Source organism: Pelodiscus sinensis, chromosome 7, assembly GCF_052426305.1.
Source record: "Pelodiscus sinensis isolate ZL-2025 chromosome 7, ASM5242630v1, whole genome shotgun sequence".
In the NCBI taxonomy this organism is placed as follows: domain Eukaryota; kingdom Metazoa; phylum Chordata; order Testudines; family Trionychidae; genus Pelodiscus; species Pelodiscus sinensis.
Genome location: NC_143058.1, coordinates 75,025,616 through 75,046,156, shown reverse-complemented (window position 1 = coordinate 75,046,156; position 20,541 = coordinate 75,025,616). Strand labels below are relative to the sequence as shown.

At 43.3% G+C, this 20,541-nt stretch overlaps 2 protein-coding genes across 7 annotated transcripts in view; one reads left to right on the top strand and one right to left on the bottom strand.

Annotated features, from left to right (window-relative positions):
- KCTD18 (potassium channel tetramerization domain containing 18) overlaps positions 1 to 14,011 on the top strand; it is a 30,067-nt gene extending 16,056 nt beyond the window's left edge. The window contains 4 exon segments of the mRNA XM_075934281.2: positions 1,042 to 1,136; positions 5,084 to 5,192; positions 7,688 to 8,165; positions 8,168 to 14,011. Coding sequence (XP_075790396.2) covers positions 1,042 to 1,136; positions 5,084 to 5,192; positions 7,688 to 8,165; positions 8,168 to 8,245 — 760 coding nt within the window. The 3' untranslated portion in view covers positions 8,246 to 14,011.
- Positions 14,012 to 15,174: 1,163 nt separating this feature from the next.
- Positions 15,175 to 20,541, bottom strand: part of SPATS2L (spermatogenesis associated serine rich 2 like) — an 87,811-nt gene continuing 82,444 nt past the window's right edge. For all 6 annotated transcript variants that reach the window (XM_075934277.2, XM_075934279.2, XM_075934278.2 and 3 more), the window contains one exon: positions 15,175 to 20,340. In XM_075934277.2, coding sequence (XP_075790392.2) covers positions 19,942 to 20,340 — 399 coding nt within the window. In that variant the 3' untranslated portion in view covers positions 15,175 to 19,941. The remainder of the gene's footprint in view (positions 20,341 to 20,541) is intronic.

The window sequence follows — 20,541 nt, the reverse complement described above, 5'->3', positions numbered from 1 at the left end:
GCATCCTCCCCTTGGCCAGACATGCTACCTCCTGCACCCCACCTCCCACCCACCCAGACCTTGAACCCTCACCCCCTTCTGCACTCCACCTCCCTCCCAGATCCTGCACCCCCATCCCTATCTCACTCGCTGGCAGTGCTGTCTTGCACACTGGATCCTGAGAAGATTAATCTGGCCTGAGGCCTTGAACCTCAGTCCTACCTACCCTTCCGCCCGCCATGGGGCTGGAGTGCCAGGGGAGTGAGGTGTGTCAACTTGGGGCAACATCAGTGAAGGTTGGAATTTTTTTGAGGATTTTTTTTGTTTCTCACTTGTATGATTCCCCATCTGATTTTTCTGTGGGTCAATGGGCCCTGACCCAAAAAATGTTCCCCACCCCTGCCATAAATAAAGAAAATATTGAAATCTTTTATGATGGATATAAATTAATATTTTACTTTATTTAAAATGAAGTTTGATAAACTCATATGAGAAAGTTAAACTTTTTAATCTGTTTAATAATTTAAATTAATATTTCTTTTTTTAGTGCTGAAATTAAACCATTCTCCCTAGCTGCAGCACTAGTAAAATGGAGTGGGAATAATTATGTAACTGCAAGTTTCTATTAGCAACTGGTGGTCCGCGGGAAGGTTTGCATTTAGCCAGGTGGGCCATGGACCAAAAAGTTTGAGAACCACTGCTATAGAATAAATACCTATTGCTGACAATTCATGTCAGCAGCAGGTCCAGTGAAGCTGGAGTTGGACACTTTTCCGGTACAAGTATAAGCAAAGATTAATTAGTGTAGCTGCATGCATTGCTGATGACCATTTTCACAGTGGGTATTTTTTACAGGAGACAGCTGGATCAAAGTGGTACTGATTTATGGAAATGAAAAGGGCATTAAAATATTATATCTGCTTTGGAAAAATCTAAGAAATCTTCGTTTCTTTGTGGGTAAAGGAAGGGAGTGAAATATTGTTTTGAGGCTTTCGTAAAACATGCTATTTTTAAAGTATTAACTGGATTAATCACATAGCTTTTAATTTAAAATATTTCTAGAGTGGCTGGAAGTAATGTCCAATACATCTGGAGTTATTATTCAGTGAGTGAACTGAAAAAGATGATGGATGCTTTTGATGTCTGGGAAGGGAAAGGTACAGTATTCATTCTTTTCTTCCAGCTTAGTAGTTAGGCCTCTGAAGGAAAGAATAAGAAATCCAAAGTGCTCTGTTCCTCACCAAATGACCAGAAAATTACATTTCTGAATGTTTTCTGTAACTTATTAAGTGCCACGAGGAAAGAGAACAACCTTAGTCATTCTTTGAAAAATGAGTTCTAGGTATTCCTTAAACTGAGAATGTTGAATGGAAATTAATTTTAACGGGAATTGAGCTTTACATCCTACAACATGGGTGGGCAATAAAATGGTGGTTTGCCAGGGTTAGCCCCTGGTGGGCTGCTGCTGCTATATTTGCCTGCGCTTCTGCAGATACTGGCAATCGCGGACTGCAGCTCCTATCGGTAGGGAATGATGATCTGTGGTGAACAGGAGCTGTACCTGTGGAGGCACAGGTAAACAGTGGGGGGGGGACCCACTAGGGGCTAACCACGGTGGGCCTGATTTGGCCCATGTCCTACAAGCTATTGTATATACTCTATTATAGCCAATTTCTGTTGGTAAAAAAAATCACACTGTGAAGGGTAGGGGTCGTTTTATGATTGGGTCATTGTGCTTTACATTTTTTTTCCATTGCGGGGGGTTGGCAGACTTTAGTTCTCAGCCTAGCAGGGCAAATCACTGGTGCACCAAGAATGTTTTATGTAGCTGGAGTGTCTGTAGGCACAGATCCCCTCAGGTCCCAGTCACTGCCATTCGCTGTTCTGGATCAATGGGAAAGGTGGGAAGCGGTGGCCAGCACGTTCCTTGGCCCGCACTGCTTGCCTCTGCTCCCATTGGCTGGGAACGGTGAACAGCAGCCAATGATAGCTAAGACGCTCCAAGTGCACAAACATCCCAGCATGCCAGCAGTTTGCCCTACTGGTCTGGGAACTGACCATGCTGTGGACTCTGCTGTATTTTAAAAGTTGGAGTCAGAAGAGACACACAAAAGTTTTAGTAGATTTATTTTAATGCAACCTAACAAAAAACCTGCTGTAATAACTGAACAAATATGTATTCACATACCTTCAAAATGACAGTCCACGTTTTAACGTCTTATATCATTTTAATGCACATACTTAAAGTCTTAAAACCCTTCAAACTCTGAATCAGTCTGCAATTCACCATACAGTTCATTAAACTCAGCTTCAGTCATAGCTGCTCCTGCATTGTCATCATAGATGTAAGCAATGTCGTCCTCAGATTCAGATTCCTTATCAGCCTCCATCCTGTCATCAGCAAATGTGGCATTGTCTTCTGACCCATCAGGCACATTGCTGATATATTTCCTAAATGATTTTTCTATCGTTTCCAAGGGAATGGACTTCCATGCATCCTTGACCCACTGAGCAACCATATTGACTTGGGGCTCCATCAGATTCCCACCTTTTGTCAACTTCGCCATGCCTGAGCACATCTAGACAGACCACATTTTGCGTAACCTGACCTTAAAGGGTTTGTTCAGGCAGACATCAAATGGTTGTAGAACAGAAGTTAAGCCTCCAGGCATAACAGCCAAAGTATTTTTCATTTTTTTTGGCCACATGTCTCACCTCATCTGTCCTGTGTGCCCTGAATGGGTTCCAAACAATCATAAAAGGTTTCTTGAGAAGTGCTCCTGGTCTCTTATTCCACATTTTTTCCAGCTATTCGATAGACCCGCTTTCATCCATCTATTCCTTTTCATGTGCATGCACAATGACACCCCCTGGAAATTTCATAGTTTTAGGCAAGAGTTTTCTTTTGAAAACAATAACAAGGTGGAGCTTTGATCTATTGGCCAAACATGTAAAATGGATTTTTTTCATGGCCAGTGGCTTTAATTAAAACTGTTTTTTTCACCAATACCAGTTACTATTCTGTTGCTCAAGAGATCAAATGTCATCAGTGTTTCATCCCTATTTCCTATTTATGACAACTCAAACGCACATTACTTTCAATATTTTATATCTTTGGAAAGATTCAATTTTTCTTCAAGGTCTCTTGGAAGCTTTAGTACTATCTTCTTTTGCTGCCGAAGACAGAGACCATGATGGTTCATGAAGTGAACACACCAACCTGTTAATGCAAGCTTTTCTGACTTGTTTTTGTTGTCTTTGACATTTGCAAAGCATGCAGTTGAATTCCAGTTCTAGTGACAAGGTACCCATTTTGTCGACATTCAACAACCCGATCATTGAGATCTTTCTCCAACTCAGGAAATGAAGCATGCCTTGTTGGACATTTTTTCTTGCTTCTTGGCATGTTTTTAGTGTTGCTTTATTTTTTCGTGGTTCTCTTACCTGCTTCTCTTGGATATAGAATTCATGAACAGCATTACAATTATTGTTTGCTTCTGATTATTCAACAACTTTAAGTTTAAATGCTGCATCATAAGCAAGCCATTTTCTTTTGATTTCACTATTGTTCATTTTAAATTATGGTATAACATTTTCAGAAAATAATTTATAGACTATAGAATTTTACAGAGGAATGTCACTTGCTTTATCACTGTCAAATTATAATTGTTCATTGTTTATTTCAAAGAAGCTCTGCAGATTGGCACGTCTGGGGCAATAACAGGCTATTTAAAATTTATTAAAGATTTCATCGATTCTGCACATTATATGTTCAGATTGCTTAAGGTGAGTCGACACTGCACCCTTAGCTCAAAATAAGCTACGCAATCTGAGCTATGCAAATTGCGTTGCTTATTTCAAAATAGTTTATTTTGTAATTTGGTGCTGTCTACAAGGTGCCAAATTTCAAAATAAACCACTCTTCCAAAATGTCCTTTAATCCTTATGGAACAAGGTTTACAGAGACATCAGAATAGCACACCCATTATTTTGAAAGATATTTTGAAATAATGGGCGTGCAGTCAAGACTGGGAATAGCTATTTTGGGATACCGGAAGTATCCCGAAATAGCTACCCCATGTCTTAACAAGCTGCCCGTTATTTCAAAATATTTTTCGAAATAACGGGCGTGCTGTTTCGGTATCCCTGTAACCCTCATTCCACGAGGGTAAAGGGATGTCTTGAAATCGTGCATTATTTCGAAATCTGGTGCTGTGTAGACATGCCAAATTTCAAAATAAGCTATTTTGAAATAGAATTGAAATAAGATACGCAATTCACGTAGCACAAATTATGTATCTTATTACGAGTTAAAGTGTTGTATAGGTGCACCCATAGAGACTAAGAAGGTCCAGTGGTCAACATGCAGGAAGAGATCAAAGTGCTCATAGCAGACTGACACCAGTGCCATAGTACTATTATTCATTGTATTTTTCTGATTGTCTTGTAAGTTCTAGCATTTTGTGATGTGGAAGGGTCAAATTTCATTTAGATACAATTTAAATAAAAATAAAATGTTAGCACTTTTTTTCAAAGAAACGAGTCCTGAATTGCATCTGCAACAGCGGTCAGCAAACTTTGGCTCCCAGCCTGTTGGGATAAATCACTGGCATGCTGGGAGATTTGTTTGCTTGCAGAGTTTGAGGGATGTGTTAGCTGGAGACATGGAGCCTCTCAGCTTCCATTGGCTGCTGTTTTCTGTTTCCAGAAAGCCTTTTTCAACAGATCCTGTAAACCTCCTTACAGGAGGCATAAAGGATCTGTCAAAAAATGTTTCTTTCTCGACAGATCCCCCTCTAGACTGCTGCTTTTTGTGCAAAGTGCTGAGTCGGCAAAACATGGTGGCCATTTTTATGCAAATTAAGCATGGGATATTTAAATCCCTGCCTCATTTGCAACGTCTACCTGCCTAATCTGCATCCCTCTGCTGACAGAGGGATGCAGTCTAGACATACCCTAAGAGACACGCAGTATTGATATATAAATACTTGTCAATTATAGTTCTAAAGCAGAGATCTTGAATATAACAACAATTTTTAGCACTTACATATGTACACATGCTTTTAGTATGTTTCCTCAGATGTTGTTAAGTATCTTGTCTTAGGAACTTCAGGTTTCAGCTACTGGAGAATGCCCCAGCTGATTGAATGTTGGACTCTTGAAGAACGCCCTTTAAAAGGAAGTCTACATCACATGTCTCCAGTTCGTAAAAGGTATATTCACTGATTCAAACTCCGATGCTAGAGATCCACTGTAGAATGCACTACTGCTTTTGTAAAAGACTAAGTTGTTTTCTCTTACAACTTTTAGACACTGTTTAAGTAATCTTTTGGAATAATGATGAACTTTGATTTTCTGTTTTTCATTCTTCCCTGTCTCTTCATTACACATTTCCTTTTTTGATAATCTTATTTTCATCAAGGGGAAGAGAACTGGAAATCTGACCTTAGTAGAAAAAAAATAACTTAATTTTGGCCTATGGGAATGTTTTCCTTATTCAGTAGTCCTACCCTACAAACACACACTTTAAAATGGGCAGAGGAGGTTCCAAATTTTAGAGTGAAGATTTTTTTTTTGTTACTGGTCCAGTTATCTGAAAACTGTCCTAAAGTTTAATTATTCACTTGTTTATTTCTCTTACGTTCCCTCACCTCCTTAAATATACCGGTATGAATTAATTATAGGTAGAGGGTTTGTATATTTCTTATCTCTCTGCTCCTTCCACAACTTTTTCCTCTTCTATATTTTGTTCTTTCTTCTGTTAAAGTTTCTCCCTACTTTAACTTTTTTTGATGGTCCTCCAGCATATCCTTTCATTCTTACTTTGTTCTGAAAGATCCCATGTAAAAATTATCCCTGCATTACTCCTAGTATATTGTTGATGTGGTGTTTCTCAGATACCCAGAACTCGTGACCACCTTGTTACCCCATGCCTCTAGGGTAAGAGTGGGGAACCAATTTTCCATCACAGGCCATTAACCAACAGAAAAAAATTAGTTTCAGGCTACACACGAGCAAACACAACATAATTTAGGTTTTTTAAGAAAAAGAAATATAAAATGTTCAACTCACCTGCCCAGGGAGGGGTGGAAGCTTAGGGCTTCCAGCCCTCAGCGTAGAAAGCTAGGGCTCACAGCATTAGCTCTGTGGGGAGTAATGGAGACATCCCACAAGCTGGATGATATTAATCAACAGGCCAGATCCAGCCTGTGGGTCATATGTTCCTCATCCCTGCTCTAGGGAGACTAAGTCTTTCTTGTGGTAGCTGGGTGTCAGTTCCCTTGTTACCCTGACCCTTTTAGCCACTCAAGATCTCTTCACTGGATTATGCCAGTGCTAACTTCACCTTGCAGACTAACAATTAGTACACCCCTATTCCAAGGCGTTTAAAAATTATTGACAAAGTGATATAGGCTTCACTTCAATGTTTGTGCTCCCCATTTACCCCTTGCCCAGAAATAAATTTCTAAATTCTCTCTATGACCTACTTTTAGTTTCAATACAATATAGTCTTTGTCAGCCCTCATATGTTCAAATTTCATGATCTGCTGTTTTAGTATAACTTGGATTTCCACCAGTTTTATTTATGTTATATCCCTGATGAATTTAAATCTTCCTGGCATCTGTTCATTTTCCATTGCTACAGAGACTGAGAGAAAGTGTTTGTTGACCATTGTAGAAAAGCTAGCTACTTCTGCCAAGAACATACATTTGCCTTTTTTGTGATATCCTATTATCCTATAATCCTATTTACTTACCTTTCAATTTGTTCTCTTGAAAACTTAGTGAATCCTTCTTTTCATTTGTGATCTTTGCTTTTCCTATAGCTGTATTACACTCTTTAATTTGGTAATCTTGTCAGTTCTCCTGTCTACCAGATATATATTGTTAACACTTTTTAAAAACATACTGAGACTTTATTATTGGGTGTCACATGAGATCTTTGATCATACCCTAATTTAGCTGAATATTTTCAACTTCTCTCAGGGTATGTCTACACTACCACCCTATTTCGAACTAGGGTGGTTAATGTAGGCAACCGAAGTTGCAAATGAAGCCCGGGATTTGAATTTCCCGGGTTTCATTTGCATCTTGCCGGGCGCCGCCATTTTTAAATCCCTGCTAGTTCGGACTCCGTGCCCGCGGCTACACGCGGCACAGACTAGGTAGTTCGGATTAGACTTCCTATTCCGAACTACTGTTACTCCTCGTGGAACGAGGTGTACTGGTAGTTCGGAATAGGAAGCCTAATCCGAACTACCTAGTCCGTGCCACGTGTAGCCGCGGGCACGGAGTCCAAACTAGCGGGGATTTAAAATGGCGGCGCCAGGCAAAATGCAAATGAAGCCCGGGAAATTCAAATCCCGGGCTTCATTTGCAACTTCGGTTGCCTACATTAACCACCCTAGTTCGAACTAGGGTGGTAGTGTAGACATACCCTCCCTGTTTTAATTTTCATTTCTCTCCTTTACTGCTCTCTCATACATTTTCAGCTGATGCTTTCTGCATATCAGCTCCTTTTTAAGATATACTTTAATGGTGGCTCATAACTTTGAGCTGCATAAAAGTGTAAATACACCTGACACTGGAATTAACAAAATATCAGATTTGAGAGTGAATGTTGGAGAAAAGCTATTTCATAATTATAGCTTAATTATGTGTGATGTATAGAATAACTAAAATACTTAGATTGCTACTTGTTTTATAGACGATTAATAGACTTTACTGAAGAGGAGGAAGATGGCCAGAACTTTAAAGCTGGTCCTAAACCAATTAGATTTTCCGGTCCCTCAACAAGTACCCGCATCAAAGTCAAGAACTCATCTTCATTAAAGGTAGCTGCCAGTAACACACCTTCACATTCTGTGGTAACTTTTAAGCGACCGAGCAGCGATAGTTTGATACAGCGCAAAGTAGTGCTAAAAACTGAATCTCCAACATGCATATCATTGCCTACAAGTTCTCAGGCATCTTATGAAACTGAAGATGTTGAAAATGAGGCAACATATCAAACTACCTTCAACACTTCAATGTTTAAGAAACCCACAGCCACTCGTGTGGTAAAACTGAAGCGGACTCCACTGTGTATTGCATCACCATCTCAGGCATCTTCCTCACCGAGTACAACAGGTGAGCAGGAAGTTCCTGCTGTTGAAAGTCCTACTACTTCTACATCACTAAGAGAGGGAAAAAATCGGATATATCAACAATGAATAGGAAGATCAATAACAATTTGGAGAATGACAAACTTGATGATAATATTTAACTCCTTAGTCCAGGGAGCAGAGACTTCCAAGCATGATCTGCTAAAAGAAAAGTTTCTGACTCTCGTGTCAAGGGACAAACACACATCTGGGACTATAATTTATTGCTAGAACTGGTAAGAAATCATGGAGAAAAATAGTAAAAAATACATGAGCAAAAGGTTTTAAAATGTGTAGTTAGTTGTGAGTGTTTTTACTTTTAACCTTTTGGGACGGGGGCAGGATGTGTGGATTTTGAAAAATATTTTTGCAATACACTCTCATAGACTCATAGACTTTAAGGTCAGAAGGGACCATTATGATCATCTAGTCTGACCCCCTGCACAGTGCAGGCCACAGAATCTCAGCCACCCACTCCTGGAATAATCCTCTCACCAATATCTCAGATATTGAAGCCTTCAAATAGTTTAAAGACCCCAAGATGCAGAGAATCCTTCAGCTGTGATCTGTACCCCATGCTACAGAGGAAGGCGAAAAACCTCCAGGGCCTCTGCCAATCTACCCTGGAGGAAAATTCCTTCCCAACCCCAAATAAAAAGTTTTCTATAGTAACTCCTATCGTCCCTCCATTGGCCTATTTACCACTGATAATGAAATCATTATCATGGTAACATGATTAGTTACCAAGATCATGTTATCTCAACAAACCATCCCCTTCATAAACCCATCTAGCTTTATCTTGAATATTTACTTAAATCACGTTGCCATGGTGTTACTGTCTTTAAAAAATAGAATATACCCCACACATAAGCAAACCAAACCTAGCTGACTCAGTTATAAAGGTCAAGATTTAAAAAAAAAATTGAGACTAAAAGTTAGGTTTCTAATTTATATTTTTAAATTGGAAAAAAATAGGCCACATTAATTAGTAAGGGGGGGGGAGATCCAGTCTTGGATCCCCCCTCAGTCTTCTTCTGTCCAGATTGGTAAAATACTAGACATTGTGAAGGTGTCTGAATTACCAAGAATAAGGAGCAGGGTTGCTGGCTTCAAAGTGCTTTTTGGGGAGACTATAGGAAGAGCAGTTTAACAGCAATGATCATCCCATCTGCCATAGAGGAGGAACTAAGAAATGTAAGGTGAAATAGCCTGTCATAGCAGCAACTGGGCAGGTTCTTTTCTTAGAATTGAGACAACCATACATGTATTACACTTCCAAGGGAGAGTGATCTCCAGTAGGAAGTTACATGGATGAGCTAGGCTTAGGTTATGTTGCTTAGGAACTGGAACATGCCTGGCATCACACGGCTGCAGTCCACCCTGTCCAGCAATTGCAGGAAGGCTCTTACACCAGACACACAGCTGTGATTGACTTGTTCTCCCCCGCTCCCTTCAGAGACAGGCTCAGCCTCTTTCCAGCTTAGGAAACAAAACAGTAGAGTTTTACTTTGAAAAATGAATAAACAGCAAAAATATGAGGCTGCGTACTGCTTTTAGTTGCACGAGTGTACATTTGTACTAACTCAAATGAAATCACTTGGTGCTTCAGATTTACCCCAGTGTAGCAAACAAAATTGTATGCCAATGTTTTGACAAAGTGCCTTGATTTTTCTTGGATGTTTAGACCAATATTACTTAATGTGATTCAAATAGTGCATATCTTTGCTGGTCTTGCTTGACTAAAAAGAGTTTTAACATTGCCACTCCCAAGTGTACAAAAATCACATGATGGAATTTAATCATGAGACTTGTAAAAATATGTTAGGAAGTGCATTTTTTTCAAGATCCGCAGCCACGAAGGCTAGAACTTCCTGTACCTCCTGTAGCACAGGTGCTAAGAAAAACATCAAATATCATGGGATTTGGCAAAACTGACTTACATTCTGAAGGCCAGGTAGATGACCCAAGATAGAAACTTTGATATTTTTTAATGAAAGTTTAGATTATATAGAAAAGAGCAAACATTATGGAAAAATACTTAATTTGTATAGTCTGCCATTTCCTTCTGTCCATTGGCCCTAGAGTCTAGAATATTTCTAGATGTTTGAATGAAAAATCAATGTTTTCATATATATTCAATTTTGATTACTCATTATTTCATAATGGCACTGTTTGTAGTGTACAGTACTTTTAATCTTTCTTGAAATGTATCAAGACTATTTCCTTCCTACCTGCTCTTCAGCGTTTGATGCTTTTAAACTATTTTAAAAGATACACTAAAGGTCAGCAATAATCTGGAATTATTTTATGCACACATAAAAAATGCTTCAAGAAAAATCTTATGCAATTTTATGTGCTGGCATCAGTTTACTATTTACTTTAGGTCATCTTTCCTGAGAATAAAGTACTGTTTAAAGTATTATTATTAATTATAATAATAATTATTAATTATGACTGCCAAATCCATAGTACTCAGAAGCCTGAGCTGTGCAGCACAAGACTGAAATAAAAGGCAGAAATGGCACCTGAGGATGGAGGAGACATAATTAAATAAATAAATGATAATAGCCTTAGAGGCACTAATCTAATCCATCAAACTAAATAGGCATTGCTGTCATTTTCTTGTTAACGTGTGTCAGCTCTCTGGGCTGTTTGAAAACACACAATTCTGCTTACACAATGTTTGGCAGCACAAGTGTTAAGTATGCAGAAGAGTACTATTCCAAGTTAATGCTTAGAAAATCATTCACATGTGACTGAGCATGTGGCTGTGAGACAGAAGCCTGTTATCACCAGCTAGTACATGTGATTCATACAGCTGCAATTCAATGAACTGCTTCAGAAAATGGAGTATTGGTTTATACTATACTTAACTGAAACAAATTGATGTTATTTCATATGATAGGCACATGTTCATATTGGTAGTGCTAAAAAGTAATTCATGAAAGCGCCACGGAAATATTACCGAGATAGTAGTTGGTATTGGGTTTATCTGTTAAAATAGTGTAGGAAGGTCTTTAACAACATGCAGAGCAAAATCATTTTTATAAACAAATATGATGTTACTTGAAGGGAAAATGCATGTTTTCTGAACCCAGCGGTATGCTAGCTCAGTCTTGTTTTTATGTCATCTCTTCTGCTCTGCTAATAATATAAGCTATGCCTAGCCATTTGTATGCTTCTCTTTGAAGAGACCTCAGATCGTTGAGTCCAACATCCTAATCAGGACCAATACTAAATCATCCCAGCCAGGGCTTTGTCAAGTTGAGACTTAAAAACAGATAGAGATTCTGAAAAACAGATAGAGATTCTGCCACCTCTCTAGATAACTCATGCCAGTGCTTTTCCACCCTCCTAGTAAAATAGTTTTTCCAACTTAGTCTTCCCCCTCTGCAGCTTGAGACCATTACTCCTCGTTCTGTCATCTGTCACTACCGAAAACAGCTTCTCTCCATCCTCTTTGGAACCTCCCTTCAGATAGTTGAATCCTGAAAGCCACTAGTCCAGGGGTTCCCAAACTTTTTGACACAGTGACCAGTAAATCCATTCACAAACTTTTGGAGGACTGGTAATGTTCATTTGCATATTTGCATATTCATTAATCAAATGATGAATATTCAAATAAGTTGTTTCTGGTCTTCCCAAAACCCCCAGTGCCAGCTTTAGCAAAGCTTTTGATATGGTCACCCACAATATTCTTGCCAGCAAGTTAAGGAATATGGATTGGATAAATGGACTGTAAGACAGACAGAAAGCTGGTTACACCAGGGTTTCACAGACTTTTTACTTTAGTTGGAACCTTTTTTTTCAGTACTGTTTTTTGCAGCCCAAAAATACAAACACATAAAAAACAAACTGAGAAAATACCAGACATATAACATGTCTGGTATTTTCTCACTAGGTAAGTTGTATTATTACTAGATGTATCAGTTTGTAGTTTCGAACTGCCTGGCTGGTAAATGTGCTCAGGCTGCATGAGTGTGTCCGCCAGCCAGACAATTTGCAACTACTGTACTCGAGGGTGTGTGTGTGTGGGGGGGGGGGGGGCAATAGAATCCCCGGGCTGAACTAACTCGTGCTTTGTGCTTTGGGGGGGAGAGGGGGGCAGCGCCCCGAGATCTACATATGGCCGGGTCACTCCCACTCCCCGCAGGCTGATTCATTCCTCCCCCCTACCCCCCTTGCTGCGCCTCTGGCCAGCCCCACTTCCCCCAACCCCCTCCCGGGCAGCCAGTTCTCCCCCGCTTCTCCTCCCAGTCTCCCTTGGCCAGCCCTGCTGCCCCCGTCCAGCCCTCCTTCCGGCGGCCGCTCCCCCCCCCCCCCCATCTTCCCCGGCCAGCTCCCTGCCCCCAACCTCGCGCCCCCCGGAAGCCCTGCTTCCACCGGCCCCCCAATCTCCGCAGACCGCCCCGATTCCCCCGTCCAGTGCTGCTTCTGGTGGCCGGCTCTCCCTTCCTCCTCCTCCCCCTCCACTTCCCCTAGCTAGGACTCTGCCAGGAGCCGGAACATCTGGCTGCAGACTCTGCCCGGGCCGGCAGAGGGCTTGGAGGACCCGGCGGCACACGGGCACTCTGGGAGCGCAGAACACCCTGGCAACCACTCTGAGGCCTGGTTCCGGGCTGTAGCCCATAGTTGGGGAAACACTGGCCTAGTGAGATTGCAGAATCTCCATCCCTGGAGATATTTAAGACCAGGTTAGACAGACACCTGTCAGGGATGAGCTTGGGCAACTCAACTTTGGAAGCCCCAGGGGCCACACTGATACTTACAGAACATGCTGAGGGCCTCAACTTAAGTGTGGTTGCATATGCAAGTAAATACATACAAATAGCTTCTCACACTGACAGGCATGAATACAAAGATTAAGGCAAGACACACAACACACAGGCCCCATTTAAGTCAGTTCTGCTGATATTAATAAAATGCAATATTTACCCGATTTCCACCCATGTGACAGCACTTTTCATGAGCAATGACAGTCCAAGAATGTAACTACTAAAACACATCTCAACAGAAGATCATTACACTGGTTACTTTTTTGTTTCAGCTCCCACTCGCCGGCCACATGTTGATCCCCATATAAACCCAAACTGCACCGCAGAGCACAAACAAACTGGCCGTGGGCAGCATAACAAGTTCTTAATAAATATTTTTAAACCTTTTATCTTTTCTCTCTGCTGCCATGTTTCCTCTCCTTGTTCCATCATCTCCCCTGGTGCCTGCTGCTCCCCACCCTCCCCTGCTGTCCTGACTCCTGCCCTTCTCACTGCCCTCAGCCTTCCTGAGACCTGCCCCCCTCCACCAGCCCTTCTCTCCCCCCTGTGCCCACTCCTCCAGTACCCCACTCTGATCATGTGAGCTACCCCTCTTCTAACACCTCCCTTTACACACCTGCCCTGCCTCTCTCCTCAGGTGCTGGTCCCTCCCCTGCAGGTGTCTGCCCTTCTGCTTCACCCCCAGAATCCCCTGGCACCTGCACCTTCCCTTAGCCCTGCACCCTCCTGGTGCCTCCCCCTTCCCTTACTGCCCCTGCCCCCTTTGCCCTCTTTTTCCCTGATACCCACCCCCTCACCAGTCTCTGCCCCATTCCCCTCCTGCCCCTCTGTGCCCTCACACATGCCTTGCTCCATCCCCACCTTTCTCATGCCCACCCCTCCTTTCTAGCCTTCTCCCAGCACCTCCCCCTCCAGCCCCCAATGCTCTTCCCCGCTCCTCTTCTCTCCTCTCCAAGCATCACCCTATCCCCCCTCCCACTGATACCTCCCCTCCTACCCTTTCCCTCATTGTCTGCACTTGACCCTCTGGCATTTGTCTCTCTTGCACCCTGTCCCTTGGAGCCTTCCCCTCCCAAGCCCCTTTTCCTTCCACCCCTCCCCCCCCCTGCCCAAGCCCCTCCCCTCCCCCCGCCCAAGCCCCTTCCCTTCCCCCCCCCCAGCCCCAGCCCCTTCCCTTCCCTTCCCCCCCCTGCCACCGCCGCTTCCTCTTCTCCTCCCCTCCCCTCCACCGCCGCTGCCACACAAGCCCGTTCCCTGCCTTCCGCCTTCCATGTTGCAGGGCCGGAGGCCGCGCTCAGGCCCCGGAGGCCGAACCCAGAGGCAGGCCCGCAATGTGCCGCCGAGAAGTTTTAAAATCCCGGGCCGTGACGTCACTTCACACCCGGGCATCCTCCCCGCCCATGTGCAACGCCGCACATGGGCAGCAGCAGCCGGTGAGGAGGAACCGCGCACAGCAGGGATGGGCCAAAGCCCTCTCCACGCAGAGCCGGGGGAGAGACCCAGCTCCACATATTGGTGGAGCAGGGCCACTGGCTCTAACTCGCTGCCACTTCCGGGTTGAGGGGCGCGGGGCCTGATTTGGTCGGATCGGCCTAAGGCTGGCCCTGCTGGCAGCCACCAGGCACGCTGAGGCCCGGTATTTTTTTCCCGCAGCCCGCTATTGGGCCGCAGCCCATAGTTTGGGAAACGCTGCACTAGTCTGTTCCATTTCCGTGTCATCCCCAACTGATTTTTCTGTGCGTCAGTGGCTCCTGACTGAGAAAAGGTTCTCTGCCCTTGCTATAACACTTACAAAAAACCAAACCGAAACAGCTGACTAACAATGGATAAATTGTGCATCCAGATAGCATTGCTGATGGTGCTATTCACCATGAGCTTTTAGTTCCACCTGTGCCCTGAGAACGATTCCTTCTGGGAGCACCTGGGCTGCAGATATTGCATACAGTCGATATTTAATGTCTTTCTCTTGTCCTTGTATTCAGGGCCATGGTCTCACTTTCCAGCATTTTGCCAGAGAAGAAACTAGTTTTAAATTATTTTTGTTTAAGCATCTACCAAGTGCAGCATGACTACAGTTCAGCAATACCTGGGAAGAGACAATGTTGTTTCCCAGTGAAAGGAAAACTTCATATTGCTTTAAAATGTTTCTTTCTTCAGTTTATGAAAGTCAAAGCTCTCACCTGAGAAACTGAGCAGGCAGGCGTAGAAGTGTCTTTTCCAAAAGCTTGAGGGGGAACAAGGCTATCAGTTGCTTCCTGTCAACCGGCTGCTTTTAGGCTCCAGCCAGCCTTGCTACAAGTAATTAAAGGAGTCACAAATGCAGTAACAATCAGTAGGCAGTGTGCGTATTTTGCTATAGCGAAACCCTGCAGAAACATTTTAACGTTCACGTCAGGCATAAGCTCAGAGGAGGGTAAAATAGTAGCAGTGGGAGTAAAAGGGAAGGCTTAGATAAAGTAATAGAGCCTGGCTACTTTGTGAACTTTGTGGGAAATGCCTTTTGTTTTGTTCTTATGAATAAATATGCATGGCTCATGCAAGCTAGCTCCCCTTGCTCAGTTACCTTTTTATGCCTGCCACTGCTGGTGGCTCAGTGACAAATTCTGTATGTCATACATTCTGATTTGCATTAAAGATTCAGACATTTTATCCAGGCTTCTTTAGTTGTTTTTCAGCTCATTCCAGCTGCTGATGCAGCATTCACTAAAGCTTCAAGCCATTTCTATGGGTTTTGAGTGATGTTCTTGAACACTCTGAACGCAGTGAAGCTGTATACTGCTGTACCTCATCATAAAAGAGCTGCCACACAGAGTTGTGTACCTGTAGGCTCAAGTGCGATTTAACTTGCATGCGATGCAGCATAAGGGTCATTATGGGTCTGAATACATTGAAACATAAACCTGGGCTTGAGCCTGCGCACTCTAGTCTACCTCTGCCCCTGCATCTGTGCTGCAGTTATACTAAACTGGTGCTCATGCTCAGAGTCCTGAGACCCATCAGGACTGAAGGTCTCAGGTTGCATTAAGCCAAGCCCCTCCCGTCTGAGCACTATCACTTTGCAGTATAGACATAGCTCCACTTGACTTGGAGCCTGGGAGTCAGCCTGAAGTATCTCACAATTCTATGGAACAACTTCCTTAGTCCTCTATAACCCAACCATCTGCAAGCCACTCCATGAGAAACAGTAGTCACTCCTTCCCCTACAGCCCCTTTGCAAACAGCAGCAGCAGCTCAGGTTAACATTAATCCAGTCATGTCTGATCACCCGCCTGCAAACGTGCTGTTGGCAAGCCTCATGGGTTTGAAATGGAGCTGCTTCCTGGTAGTCTTAGGGTAAGCAGTAGGGAAGCAAAGCCTTATTGTAGGAAACATTTGTCCCTAGATTTTTACTTTTTTCCTTCACTCTGTCTCAAGATTAAGAGAAGCTAATTGCTTCTTAGACCCACATAAAGCCCAATATCCACATAGGAATTTCCATTGATGTCATAAAGAGAAATGAGCAAAGATTGGGCATAAATAATGACCCTCGTTTGAAAAGCAAATAAGGATACCTATGCTTTGAATTTTTGAGGGGAGAGGGGGAGGCAAATAGAACAGTCATTTAATGCAACTGAATTAAGCCTTCTAGTAACAATTAAGCAGAGGTAACTATGACAGTGCGGAGTAGCAAGTAAGTGTCTATTCAGGCATTTTATTAATATCATGACAAAAGGTCAGATTCTGATACCTTATGCTAAGTAGTAGGTTACTTCACAAGCAGTCTCTTTGAGGTCAGTAGAACTACTTGTGACTTCAGGGTATTGGATTCTAGTCCAGAATAGAAAATAAGGGACTGATCCAGAATCCACTGAAGTTAGGTGAAAGACTAGTTGACATTAGTGAACTTTAGGTCAGGTCTCAAATATCTACAATAAATGACCACGATCAAGGAATAAAGCACTAGGACAAATAAAAGAGGCTTGATCTTGGTGGGACTTGAATAAGAACTGCAGGATTGGGCCCAAAGTGCATGTGGAGGGAGGCTGTTGCCACAGAGATGTGAGTATAAACAAATGAGAAACTCGTGGCTTGCAAAGCAGCAAACATTAGAGATTTTAGAATGTAGCTTTTCATTTTGCGGGGTGGGGTGAGGAGAAATTGGTTTTTGAAATTCAGATGCGGGACGTTAAAACGATCTAGAATTTGTTTTTAAATAGAACATTCAAATGGCTGTGATAGCCACTCAAATGTAAATCTCTGCTTTCTGCTGCACATTGCCATAACAGATGTGGAAGAGTCATACCTCTCCTGAAGGATGGATGGGTTCTATGACAAAAACAGAGAAAAACAATTTGGCGTCAACCACAACTTTTCATATGCAAAAAATTATTCCAATCAGCCACAGAAAAGTGGCTGATAAAGGAGGAGAGTTGGCCTGGACCCCTGGATAACCATGACTATATACAGGCAGTCCCCGGGTTACATGGATCCGACTTACATCGGATCCCTACTTACAAATGGGGTGAGGCAACCCCGCACTAGCTGCTTCCCCCCAGCAGACCAGGGAGACGCGAAGCTAGGGCCCCCCCCCCCAGCAGACCAGGGAGACGCGAAGCTAGCGCCCCCCCCCCCAGCACACCAGGGAGACGCGAAGCGGCTTTTCTCAGCAGACACCTCAGCTTGAGAATAAAGGACTGAGGGAAGTGAGGTGTGGGAGAATAAAACTGAGCTCTGGAGAAATGTTTGGCTTGAGTTTCCCCTACAATATGTACCAGTTCCGACTTACGTACAAATTCAACTTAAGAACAAACCTACAGTCCCTATCTTGTAGGTAACCTGGGGACTGCATGTATATGACAAACGTAAGAACAGAGCATTTTTCCAGACTCCAAGTAGTTTACCAATGAAAAATACCAACATATTATGTATTAAACACCAATTTATATTTGATTTTACAGATCTTTCAAATAACAGACAAATACAATGTTTTTTTTTTAATTTGTAAAAAGCAGTACTACCTGAATATATATGATATGTAAGAATCACAGAATTCTAGGACTGGAAGGGACCTCGAGAGGTCATCGAGTCCAGTCCCCTGCCCTCATGGCAGGACCAAATACTGTCTAGATAATCACAAATAGAGCTTCTATATGTATATGTTAGACTGTGTCTGGGTGTCTGTTCAGGAACTCCTCCTAAACCGTAACAACTAGACTCCCACATTTGCTATGCAGCTTCCTCTTACCCTAACTTAAACCCAGGTCAGGATTTGGTTGTGCCTGGAAAATGGGAAGTGGTGAGAATGGGACTATTTTCCATACAATGGAAAAGTAAAGGACAGAGAGAGGAGGAATGCAAAAGAGAGGTGCACAGGGAGGGAAGGGATGATACTGAGAGTGGCCACTGGGGGCAGCTGCAAGAGAGTGGACCACAGGGCTTGGGCTCTGCCAGCACACCAGCAAGGAGCCCCCTTGGCCCAAACATGGAACCTGCTCCCTCATGGAGAGCCTGCAGACCATGGGGGAGCACTGGAGGAGGGGTAACCCCAGAGCCACCCCTCCCCAACAGCTGCAGTCTGGGGGAGCCGCAGAGCCTGGCCCCCTCCCAGAAAGCCTGCAGGCTGTATGTGTGGGGGTGTGCTGAAGGTCAACAGCAGCCCCCAGGAACCCCCCCCCCCCCCGACAGTCTGCAGTTTGGTCCTTCCAAGGCAGCCTGCAGGCCGTGTGGTGGTCAGCTGGAGGGGGCGGCAGCCCACCACCCAGACAGTCTGCAGGCCGTGGGGGGGGGGGGGCAGCAGCCTCTGGAGCCTGGTCCCTCTCAGACAGCCTGCTGTGGGGGGGTAGGACTGGGGAGGGTGCCCCAGCCCCCTGGGAGAAGTCACCACCAGAGCAGTCCCACTCTTCCTGCCACAGGTGGTCCCAGTAAGCCGCCTTACCTCCAAGCTCCCTGTCTTCAGCCCCATTCTCTGAGTCCTGCAACTCCTACCTGCCTTGACTTCAGCACCTGTTCCCCCTGCCCTGAGCCCCCCCATCTCCTTCCCTCTGCCCTGAGCTCCCTCCCACACCTCCCAATCCTCTGTCCTCAGCCACCTACCCTCTGCCCTTCCTTCCTCCTGAACTCTCATTCCAGCCTTCATTTTCCTTCATTTTCGAAAAATACAGTAACTGAAATAAAGCATGTACATTTTTCATTTATTTAAAACATATTTCTTCAATTACAGACTGGAGCAATGCTGGGTATATCTGCTAGAGAGAGTGAGAGAGAGAGAGAGAGCTTTATAGAGTTGTGCAGAAAACTTCTGTCAGGCACGTCCACACTACAAGTGTATTTTTGCGCAAGAAAAAGTACAGTAGATTGTCAGAAGACAGAGTTTTTTGTGCAAGAGTTATTCCTCTTTCTATGACCAATAAGCCTTTTTGCGCAAGAGCTCTTGCACAAAAAGGCATGTGTGGACGGACAAAAAAAAAGCACAGGTGCTCTGATGGCCATTCTGTGAATGGCCATCAGAGCTTTCTTGCACAAGAGCGTCTATGGCAGTGTGGATGTACTCTTGCGCAAGAACGTTTTGTGGAAGATCTCTTCCGCAAAAAGTTCTTGCGCAAGAAGCCTGCAGTGTAGATGTAGCCTAAGAGTGTTTGTTTTCATTGCAGACCATGATGTGTGAACTTCCTGTTGTTTCTTCTAACAATAGCTACTCTAAAAACAACAGAGTGGACTCATACAACCACATGTGAATGGCAGGCATCTTGTTACTATGGATTTAATCTTCAATTTATTTTTTTCAACCTAGATTTGATGTTTTAAGAAGCAAATACTGACTGGCTAAAATGCCGCATTGTCTTGACAAAAGTAATCTTGAGCTATTGAGCAAAGCCTTGAAAGTATGAGGTGAACTGCTGCTGGTTATTTGGGATTAATAAAAAAATAGTTTTTTAAGCAGCAAGTGATTTAAATTGATTCTGTTTTCTGACAGACTAATTTTTGTCGGCATTTCAACTAGCACCTTGAGCAAGAAACTGAAGTGGAAAAAGATAAATCCTACTCTGTCTCTTCTTGGCTAGAATTTAAGCCACCAAAGTCACAGCTGGCACTGAAAGAGCAGAGGCATCAGCAGAGACCTCTTTTCTTGCAGGGCATAAATTGCACTGAGATGCCCTAGCAACACTGCTGTGGAATTGTCTTGGCTCTGTGCTTTCTGGTGTACAATGCTTTCTTTGGGTCTTTTCTATAGGTGTTAGATTTTCTATGGTCCTTGTAGCTGTGGATTGGTCTTGATTTTTCATAGCTCCTTTGTTTTTAGGTCTGAAACTATTATGCTGTTGTCTTCTGTGTTCATTTTTGGAACTGCTTTTTATATTATTTTGATCTGTTTCGTTACTGGGACCTTGTGACTTGGCAGACCCACTGTGCCGGATGCCGTGATACTGGGAATTAAATCTTCGTCTCTGGCTTGATGGCCCATTCTACCAAGAAAGGAAATGATTGATTAGGTTGCATACCTCCTTAAAAGATCTTGTTAAACATGTATAACATGGTGAATATTAATACATATATGGAGAATCAAATTCCTAATGCAGCCAATGCATTTGTTTAACCAGGGTTGTAAGAAAACATAAAAAGGCTTGATCATTGCTAGAACTCTGTTAAAAACAGCTACATATACA